Raw genomic sequence first — 10,754 nt, 5'->3', positions numbered from 1 at the left:
CCCTGGCTGTCTGTCCCAGGGAGACCCTTGCTGTGTGTCTGTTCCAGGGAGACCCTTGCTGTCCGTCCCAGGGAGACCCTTGCTGTCTGTCCCAGGGAGACCCTTGCTATCTGTCTGTCCCAGGGAGACCCTTGCTGTCTGTCTGTCCCAGGGAGACCCTGGCTGTGTGTCTGTCCCAGGGAGACCATGGCTGTCTGTCTGTCCCAGGGAGACCCTTGCTATCTGTCTGTCCCAGGGAGACCCTTGCTGTCTGTCTGTCCCAGGGAGCCAAGCTGCTGGGTGGCTGGGATGATTACCCTTGATAGAAAAGAGGACCTGGAAGATGCCAGCCAACAGCAGGGCTAGGAACAACCCAGAAGAGCCCCAGCCTCATAAGACTGCTCTGCCCAAGACAAAGGGACCGGCATTTCCTCAGGGAATCAAGCGTGTTTATTACCTGATGATCCCTGCTGTGGTGCCAGAGAGGCGCTCTGGTCTCATTACTCCCCATGCCTGAGGTGGCTGATATTGGTGGAGACGAGGGTGGACTGGAGAGGGGAGGGATAGTTACAGGATGGGGAGGGGAAGAGGCTTGCCTGGGGACAGGAGACAACCATTTCCTCAAGAGCTCTGAGAACTTTGTGCTTTGTTTTAGTTGGAACCGAGCTACCTGGAATGATTCTTGTGTTTATCTTCTTTAGGAAAAGACATTTGAAGCAAAGAATAATCTGGCCCAATTTCCAGGCTGAGGATTTCATTTTATCAACCCAAATATCACACTATTTAATTTCCCAATAAAACACTGGAAAAGGACTATCAGTGCTAACACATTTACATACAAAATCTCCACCTAACAGGTAATAGAAGCCTATGTGCCATTTCTAAAACAGTTATAAGATATATACAATTTTGGGTATATTAACAAAAACAGAATATTACAAAATATTAAAGGCAATTCTCCTGTCTGTGGGCCTTGTCATCTGTCACTTGAAGTTGGCATAATCTGAAAAGGCGTCAATGTACTCCTGTACCACCTTGTAGCAGAATTCATACTGTTCCTGGAAAACAGGCAGAGGCAGGGAAAAAATAGTCACCAGAGGGATTGCTGAATCCCCTGCCCCCTTCCTAAAACGACATATGGCTCTATCCTTGGCTGGCCTGGAACTTCCTAGGTAGACCAGGCTGTCTTAAAACTCTCTTAGATCTGCCTACTTCAGCCTCCCGAGTGCTGGGAACAAAGGTATGCACCACCACGCTGGCTTAGCAGACCCAGTTTTTAAAGTGGAAAATGGGGAGAAAAAGAATGTTTTTGGACTATAGTAGATCTTCTGCAGGCAGAGCTGACCAGACATGTGAGGGCAGTCCAAGGTCCTGCAGGTCAGAGGTAAGTGTGCCAGGCTGAACACATGGCATCTAGGGTGGTACTCAGCTTGCCTGGGCTGCTAGGCTGAGATGAAACCTAACAGCCAAAGTTTCATCTCCTCTCAAATCTCTGAAAACTCACATTTCCCCTCAAACCTTTCTAGCTTAAGGAGATTCAGGGAAACCTTTGCGGATACAGAGACTGTCAAGAGTCAGACTTCTGAACAGGAAAGCCAAGCGAAATAAAGGTAGGCACTTCTGTTCACTCCTTACCAGAACCCAGAGCAGAGCGCATGTGTGTGATGTATGCAGGTGGTATTTGGATCCATAGGAAGTCTTCTTCAATTCTCTCTATCCATTCCCTGGAGAGAGGGTTTCCTCACTGAGCCCAAAGATGGCTGTTTCAGCTAGACTGGCTTGTTCAGTGAGCTCTTGGGATCGGCTGTGCCCTCAATATTGGGGTTACAGGTGCATACACCCCATCTAGTTTTGTATATAGGTATTGGGGGTCTGAACTCAAGCTTTCGTGCTTTCAAAGCAAGTGCTGCTACCCACTGAACTATCTCCCAGCTCCCAGGGACTTCCTTTTAATCTCTTTTATTTCTTCTGGTACCAGGCTGTTTCCACTCTGGCTCTGCTTCCCAAGACACTTCCTGTCTTTTGAGTCTGCAGAGCTCCCTGAAGGCTTGCTCCTGACAGGGAAGAGCTACAGACAGTGCATGGTCACAGGTAAAGACATGGAGGCATACCAGTGTCTGGACCATGTGTGGCCTCTGCAGCCGCAGGCTCTTGACAGTTTGGAAGACATCCAAAATCCCTTCTGCTTTCACGCGTTCCAGGACTGTGCTTAAGGCACAGAAGGTTCCTGTCCGTCCTGCCCCGGCACTGAAACAGAGCAGACACACTTACCACACCTGCTGCCTGGAGCTGTCTATCCTGGGGGGTGAATTTGCTGAGGAGGAGCAGGCTGAGGCAGGCTCTGGGAAGGTATCAGTGGGACAGGACACTGTGCTCACCTCTGCCTCCTAGCCTGGACCTTTATGAGAGAGAAGCTCTGGGGAGGTGATGGATTCCTGCTGCCCTTCCTGTGTGCACTGAGCATGTGCCTGTGGGACCACTGTGACAACCTTTACACACCCTGCCAGCCTGCCTCCTCGCTGTCGGCACACGATGACTGTTGTCTCCACCAGCTCTGACTCAAACTTTCTGCGCTGGTGCTTTGCTGATTTCTTTCCATTCTTTCTAAGGAGTCCAAACTTCCATCTTGACATGATCCATTTTGACCAGTATTACCAGTTGATTCCCTTAGGTGACACTAAGTACCTGTTCCATGGCAGGATGCTCAGGGCAGGCTCTCTGAAGGGATGCTGTGTGCACAGACACCAACGTGTCTGCTATCTGAAACAAGCCTCTAAGGGGGTGGTGGGGGCAGACAAAGCATGTGCCTGGATTTGGTACATAAGGAAAGGGAGACTGGTAGGTATGAGATCAGAGCCCAGGAGAATGCTGGGTACACTTAGCTCACTGGCCTGGCAAGGAGACCTCACATCACACCGTGCCCTCTTGGGATTCTAGTTTGGAGTGGTCCAGTCTTACTGATTCCTTTTGTAAAACTGTGCAGGCTGCAGGGTGTGGGGGCATGCATAAGCTAGCGAGTACACATGGAGGTTAGGAGACAACCTTTGGCCGTCGGGTGTTGAGGCAGACATTTTGTTTTTCCCACTGCATAGCTAACACCCCGATAGCTGGCCTGAGAGCTTCTGGCCACCTCTCCTGCCTCAGCCTCCATCTCACTGTCGGAGGGCTGGCATTAGAGTGCTGGGGTTCCATATCTGGCCTTTTATGTGGGTTCTGGGGATGAAACTTGGGTTGTCATGTTTGCGTGGCAAGTGCTTTTACCAACGGAACCATCTCTCTGACCCAAAGTCAGACTTCTTTTAAAAGATTTTAAGGTTGCTGTGCTAGAGCAGGAAAGCCAATACTGGTAGGGAAGGGAGCTTTGACTGAGGAGCTGTGGGGGAGGTAGTAATATCTGGGCTCTGAGAAGATGGGCAGGTAGAACAGGATTTACTGATGGCTCAGATATGATGTGGAGAATGAGAAAATAGAACAGTTCTCAGGCTTCTTGTAAGTTAAACCTTAACTCTTAAGAGCTAAGTGACAGGCTGGAGAGATGGCTCAGCAGTTAAGAGCACTGATTGCTCTTCCAAAGGTCGAGTTCAAATCCCAGCAACTACATAGTGGCTCACAACCACCCATAATGAGATCTGACGCCCTCTTCTGGAGTGTCTGAAGACAGCTACAGTGTACTTACATATAATAAATTAAAAAAAAAGAAAAAAAAAAAAGAGCTAAGTGACACCCAGAGGAGGTGTCACATGTCTTTAATCCAAACACTTTGGGAGGCAGAGATAGGTGTATCTCTGTAAGTTTGAGGCCAGCCTGGTCTATACAGTAAGACCCCAGGTCTCAAACACAAAACTGAAACCAGAAAGAGAGGGCTGGAGAGGTGGCTCGATGGTTAAGAGCACTGGCTGCTCTTGCAGAGGACCTATGTTTCACTCTTGGCATCCACATGGCAGCTCACAATCACCTGTAATTCCAGTGCAGAGGATCTGATGCCTTTTCCTGGCCTCCTTGGGCACCAGACATATACTTAGTGCAAAGGCATAAATGTAGATAAGACATCCTTACCAAAAAAAAAAAAAAAATTAAGATAGTAAGAGAGGTAAGCAGGAGTGTAAAGGACAGGGACTTAAAGGAGATTTGGGAGAAAGATCACGAGTTATGACTTGAATCTTAAGTATCAGGTATCTGGGTTGGGATGCTAAGAGCAATATGGAGTTTAAGGGAGAGTTTGAACCAGAGACCAGGTCTCAGCAGTGGGTATTACAAGTAAGGGGATTTAGATGGGCTACCTGAAGGCACTGTCTATTGAACTAGGGAAAAGGACTGGGCTGCAGATAGAGTAGAACAGCATGGGCCCAGAGCCTTGTGTCCAGTGTAAAAGCCTTTGTCACTAGGCTTCTTGAGGTCACAGGTAGTTCTGACTGGGGCGGGGGATGTAACAGAGTGCCAGGATACACAATGTTATTACTTATTTGGTCTGAAACCCAGGGAACATTCTTGACTTTTCTTCTTTTTTTCTTCTAGTCTTAGTCTCATTGATTCCCCCCGCCCCCCAAATCATTTTTAAAATACTCTCTTCTCTTTTCCCATGCCACATTATCTAACTGGTCTCTCTAGCATTGGCCTCCCTTGCTGCTCCTGACACTGTCCCATGCTCTTCTCAAGTCATGAATGTGCCCACTTCCTCAGCACACACTGCAGAACTCAAACTCTAGGATCCCCTGATTACCCAGTGGTCTGGGTGATCCAGCACCATGGTGTTCAGCAGTGTCTCTGACCGATACTCACTGTCACTACCCCCCCGCCCCCGCCCCTCTCTGGTCCCTCCTGAGGGGGACAGGGTCAGCAGTACCTGCAGTGCACGGTGATGGGATGGTTCCCCGACTGCTGCTGCTGCTTCTGCACTGCTGCGATGATGTTGATCATGCCCTTGCCGTCGCTGGGGATGCCCACCTCAGGCCAGCCGTGGAAGTGGAACTGCCGGATCTGCCGACTCTTGTTCTCCTTTGGAAGAAGGGTGGTCAGGGACGCAGCGAAAGACCTGCTCTTCCTGGGGGAGCTGCCCCACCCGGTTCCCATCTCACCCTGGTGTTGGTGACCAGGAGGTCTCGGACAGTGTAGCTCTCACATTCCTCCTCCTTCTTCAGCTCAACCGTGATGTCTCCGTAGGACACCAGGCCATCAGATGGCCAGTACTGGGCACACTTCTCCTGTAGGAACAAGAGGGAGAGGAGTGTGAGGTCAGGGGCTAGAATCTATGTGTGGTAGAGCAGTTGTGCTCCTGAGTGGCCTGGTTCCTCACAGCACAGAGACCTGTCCTTCTGACATTCATATTTACATACACTTATGTATGACTGCTTTGCCTGCATGTACATATGTGTACCACCTGTATGCCTGGGTCTTACTGTGTAGCCCCGGCTGGCCTGGAATTTCACTAAGCACCTCAGGTTGGCCTTGAAACTCACAGAGATCTACCTTTCTGCCTCCCAAGTGCTGAGATTAAAGGTGTGAACAACCATGCTTGGCCCACAGTGTCCTCTTTGCCTTTTAAGCTATAAACAGTTAAAGGGACACCTGACGGTTGCTAACTTGAGCATTTCTATTCTTGCTAGTGGGTAGAACAAGACAGCACCATCAGACATTATAAGAGAATTACATATTAAGGGTTAGGTATGATGGCTCATGACTGTAACCCCAGCACTGGGAAAGCAGAGGCAAAGAGGACTGTAAATTCAAGACTAGCATGAGATACAAAATAAGATATGTCTAAAAACAATTACCCACCCACCCATCAAACTAATAAATAGGTACTAAAGACCACACCTAGCAGTTTTAGGTAATAACATAAGTTACTCACAGGGGAGGAGGCAGAAGACAAAGAGGCCCCTCCAATCTGGGGTGGGGAAGGAGGGTGTAGCCCTTTTGGCTGGCTGATGGGAACAGTGGGTTAAGGTCGTTTTATTTGGTCCTGACTGAACCTGGGCTGCAGACTCATGCTATATGATGAGTTTGAAGGTGAAAAATCTATTGCAGGGAGGAGTGTAAGGTGTGTAAGGCGTGAAATACATCCGGCCATGTGACAGAACTGGGATTTAATGGGATGTATGGAGAGACACTATATAGATCGTGACAGTTGTGAGACTGATGTCTGGGGTTATCCTCACTTAGGAATTCCTCAGTCTGTGAAGGTAACAGGATTCTTCATTTAATTTAGGTCTTCATGTGGGCTCAACAACAAAAATCAATGTAGTTTGAGTTAGGAACAAAATAAAACAAAGTCAAACTCTGAGAGAGAATGTTAGAAAGACAGTACAAGCAGAGGGGGCCTCTTGGCAGTGGCAGCATGGTGGTGATGGCTGTTACAGCATCACCAGTGTCCGAGTGGCTGAGGAGCTGACAGAGGCAAATGACAGCTTCAGATCAGGGGTCTACTGGGCTGCTCTCACTTAAGGGACAAGAACCTTTTTTAGGGGACAAAATGTGAGTCTAAGGAGTCTAGGTAGTGAGAAGGTCCAGGCTACAAATGCCTAGGGATCCTGCTGGGAGCGAGGTGTGAGGGCAAAGCTGATGATTAGGCCCATGGAGAACATAAGGCCGTAAAGAAAATGAGACTCCTGTCTCAAAGACAGAGGCTGTGGCTGATTCTAGAAACCAAGGCTGTTCGGTTTGTAGAAGGATCTGAGAATACAGAGAGTAGGGTGAAGTGAGGGTGTGACAGACAGGGTAGGGATGGTGCTCTTACCCATAATCCCAGTGTTTGGGATGGTGAGGCACAAGGGCCTTCACTATCTGTTCTCTCTCCTCTCTCTCTCCCTCCCTCCCTTCCTCCCCTTCACAGAGACAGGGTCTCACAATGTCTCTGCATAGTTCTGTCTGCTCTGGAACTCATTCTGTAGATCTGATTGGTCTTGAACTCAGCCAAGCTCCTCCTGCCTCTCTGTGTCTGGAGCACTGGGATTAAAGGCATATGCCACCATCTCTGTTCAAAGGATGCTTATTTAAAATCCAGCCTGGGAAATAGTGTAAGAATTTCAGAAACAAACAGGGCTGGGGATATACCTACGTTATTGAGCTCATTCGAGGCCCTAGGTTTGTTCCCCAATATAGAAAAAAATGAGGCATGGTAGTATATACTTGTAATGCCAGCACTCAAGAGTGGTGGGGGTATGAAGATCAAAAGTTTAAGGTTAGCCTTGCTACACAGTGGATCTGAGGCCATCCTGAGATACACGAGATCCTGTCTGTATATAAATAAATAAGTGAGATGAGGAGGAAGGGCTGAATCAAGTTTGGGAACCAAGTCTTAGCTGTCAGCACTAAATATTCCTAATATTTACATGTATGGATTTGTTTTGTTTTTTTAATTGAAATCTCCACAAACTCAAACAGGATTTACAACAAGGAGTGACAGAGTTATTACACTTATATTTTTAAAAAAGGTACCATTTAGCTGCTACATGAAGAACTAAGGTTTGGGCAGGACACAGAAAGAGTGGAGTCAGGCTCCCTTGGGTGAGGCCCTGAGCGGATGAGCTGCACAGAAGGCATCACTACTGTCCACGTGACTATACCTCTATACCTCTTCATGTCAGAGATAATAGTGAGCGGCAGTGAGCAAACTGTCGAGTGTTCAGAAGCTACCAGGGCTCAGCCACAGGCCCCCAGGCTGCACGCTGGGGCCATGAAGAACTCGAAGAGGAAGGTAACTCTAGACTTGTGATATGAGCAAATGGGTTAAAGGTGCACTTCCACTGGGCAGTAGTGGTACACGCCTTTAATCCCAGTACCTGGGAGACAGAGGCAGGTGGATTTCTGAGTTTGAGGCCAGCCTGGTCTACAGACTGAGTTCCAGGACATCNAGGGCTACACAAAGAAACCCTGTCTTGAAAAACAAACAAACAAACAAACAAACAAGCAAGCAAACAGGTGCACTTCCTTATTTAGATGTGTTCAGCATTGAGTGGATGAGTGATGACCCTTTTATCTTTCTAAGTGCTGGGATTACAGGCTTGTGCCTCTTGCCTGTTTATAAAAGAATTTAATAAATATTTATTGTGTGTGGGTATGAATATGCCAGGAGGTACATATGGAAATCAGAGAACAGTACCCTCACGCACCAAATCATCTCACCCCAGAGGGCTTTTAAAAAATATACAAATTAGACGTGTGACAGGCAAAAATTGTCTAAAACAAATAACTGGTGTTTTTGTACGTGTGTGTGTGTGTGTGTGTGTGTGCATGTGTGTGTATGTGTCAATGTGCACAGGAGGAGGCTTGTTCTGTGAGGCAAGGTCTCTCCCTGAACCCAGGCTTTCATTTTCTCAGTGAGGATGGAAACTAGAAAGGCCCAGAAATCCTGCCTCTGCCCACTGGAGGCAGGGTTATGGGACTGTGCGGAATTCCTGGCTTATTATATGCTGTTGGGATTCAAAGCTGGTCTCCTTGACTGCATCAAGCATCAACCGCTGAGCCATCTCTCAAGCATCTCCAAGGATCTTTGGTTAACATCCTAAGTCTTTTCTAGCACGTAGAAGTAACTGTTACCAGGCCACACTAGCTTCTCTGTCTACTGATTCTGAACCATGCTGAACGATGCTCCAGGGACAGTGAGCCACCTACCTACGACAGCGCACAGACTTGATACAAAGAGGCTTTAAAAAACCAGCACTATGGCAATGCAGCCTGAAGTAAAGGATAGAACTGACACTCTGAGATAGGGTGTGCCCTTAAATAGTGAGGCTGCACTATCAGGAACAGAGAGTGGGGAGCAATTTCCTACGCTGAGGAACTGATCTAGGGTACTTCTGAGGTCTCTGCATAGTCAGAACCCCAGACAATGCTACTTTTAAATGGGCTTTAAGTCCCTTTTTCCTTAAAAACAAACCAACTAACCAACCAACCAAACAAACAGACAAACCAGAAAGACCATAAGCATGGGCTTGGAAGCTGCTAGCCTAGCCATGGGCCTAGGACTTCTTACCTCTGGCTCTGAGAAAGCCTCTTGCTAATGCATTTTTTTTTTTTTTTTTTTTTTTTTGAGACAGGGTCTCACTGTGCAGCCTTGGCTGGTCTGGAATTCCCTGTGTAGCCCAGGGGCCTCAATCTCATACAGATAGATCCTGCTGTCTCTGCCTCCACAGTGCTGGGATTAAAAGTGTGTGCCTCCATACCTGGCCTTAATTTCTTTTGTTTTTTAAAATGTGTTTTTCTATTACTTTATATTTCTTAAATCTCACTGTTTGCTCTTGTGTAGTAATTATAAAAGGTGACAATGTCTAAAGGACATTCAGGTGCTTCTGCCTCAGAGACCTGGCCTGGGTACACAACTTTTCTTCTTACTGGCTTTGCCCCACCAGGGAGGTAGGATGAGGAGGGTGTGTGCAAAGCTAGTCTGAGGGTTGGATATAGGAGAAAAGTGAAATGGTGGGGGACGTCTGGAATCAACTGGAGGTTCAGGAAGAAGCTGAGGCCAGCTTAGATACCAACTGCTGCTGATATGCCAGGGCATCATTGAAGACTCAAACATACCTTATGGTTGCCCCCAACCTTCTTGTTTCTCATAGCCCAGCATCTTCTTGAGCTCACCTGGCCTCTCTCTTCCAGTTCTGTCAGCATTACGATGGAACAGGACTTCCACTCCCAGATCATTCGCCAGAAGTCCTCAATTGTGTGGAGAAGAGGGCCCTGGCTAGCAATGTAGGAGTCTTTTTGCCGGTAACCCTGTATGGGTCAGGTTAATCACAGAGGTGGTTTGTCAACAAGGGGTGAGTGTAAAAGACAGGCTTATCTGGAATGGAGGAAGGGGAGCCCTTTGAAGTGATAGGGACTTCTCAGAGGTAGACAGAGTCCACAAAGAGCTCTCTTTTGAAGAAGGATCATACCAGGGGAAGGGAAGCAGGGGCATGGAGGTAGGTGGAAGAGTAGAAACAGGAAAGATTAGACCAGCTTTAGGTTCTTGGGTGTGACTATGCTGTAAGGTTCGCTTCTAGAAATATGTAGCACATTTCCTTTACATTGTGTTCTTTGTGGCTAGACAGGCCTAGTGCTCAGGTGGGTAGGTGGCAATGAACTTAGGAGCTGTTGATTGACTCATAGATGTTCTTCTCAAGTAGGCATGTGAGGGAGGCACTGGAAGTTCCATGGACACGCATGGGACATAATCCACCACTTACATCAATGAAGGATGCATTCACATAGTCTGTGTTCTCTTCGCCTCGTTTGACTGGAATGATCACTCTGTTAAATTCATCTGCAAGGAGGACAACCAATGGCTTGCAGCTCACCAACACTCACTCCTCTTAGCAAGCTCGTAAGTCAGTGGGGCATTGATAGCAATGCTCCTTTGGCTTTTGTGCCTTTTTATTTCCTGAAACCACTAAAGAACTGAGAGAATCAGAGGCAGTGCTGTGTCTCTTGACTTCAGGCCAATCGAAATGCCTGAGGAGCTGGAGTGTGAGGGAATTGGTGGCTGAAGCATTGAGCCTGGGGGGAGGGAGGAGTACTTACATGGAATGATCTGTAAAACCCGGTTCTTCTTCATGTTGGCTGGAAGGTTTCCTGTGCGCATCTTGTCATTCTGGATTTTGATTGAAGTTAATTTCTGAATGAAGAAAGAAGAGTGACCATTGCTCCCAGTGAAGAACCTGAGAGACTCCCACCAGTCACTTAGACCACACCTCCAGCCCCTGACTGTTTCTTCCCTACAGTGCTTTGCTCCATTTCCAGATGTCATTTCTGCCTTTAAGTTTAATAAGAAGTCAGAAGAATGTTTGAGAGACAACACC

General features: G+C 47.6%; 1 protein-coding gene across 4 annotated transcripts in view; it reads right to left on the bottom strand.

Moving 5' to 3' along the window:
- Positions 1-47: 47 nt before the first annotated feature.
- Positions 48-10,754, bottom strand: part of Ptpra (protein tyrosine phosphatase receptor type A) — a 109,129-nt gene continuing 98,422 nt past the window's right edge. For 2 of the 4 annotated variants that reach the window (XM_029535994.1, XM_029535993.1), the window contains 7 exons: positions 10,477-10,570; positions 10,143-10,219; positions 9,556-9,690; positions 5,055-5,180; positions 4,823-4,974; positions 2,091-2,226; positions 48-1,037 (listed from right to left, as the gene is read on the bottom strand). In XM_029535994.1, coding sequence (XP_029391854.1) covers positions 963-1,037; positions 2,091-2,226; positions 4,823-4,974; positions 5,055-5,180; positions 9,556-9,690; positions 10,143-10,219; positions 10,477-10,570 — 795 coding nt within the window. In that variant the 3' untranslated portion in view covers positions 48-962. The remainder of the gene's footprint in view (positions 1,038-2,090; positions 2,227-4,822; positions 4,975-5,054; positions 5,181-9,555; positions 9,691-10,142; positions 10,220-10,476; positions 10,571-10,754) is intronic. The other 2 variants (XM_029535991.1, XM_021192039.1) reach the window with 2 other exon arrangements.

The sequence above is a fragment of the Mus pahari genome, chromosome 3 (assembly GCF_900095145.1).
Source record: "Mus pahari chromosome 3, PAHARI_EIJ_v1.1, whole genome shotgun sequence".
In the NCBI taxonomy this organism is placed as follows: Eukaryota; Metazoa; Chordata; class Mammalia; order Rodentia; family Muridae; genus Mus; species Mus pahari.
This window is presented reverse-complemented; position numbering and strand designations above follow the sequence as displayed.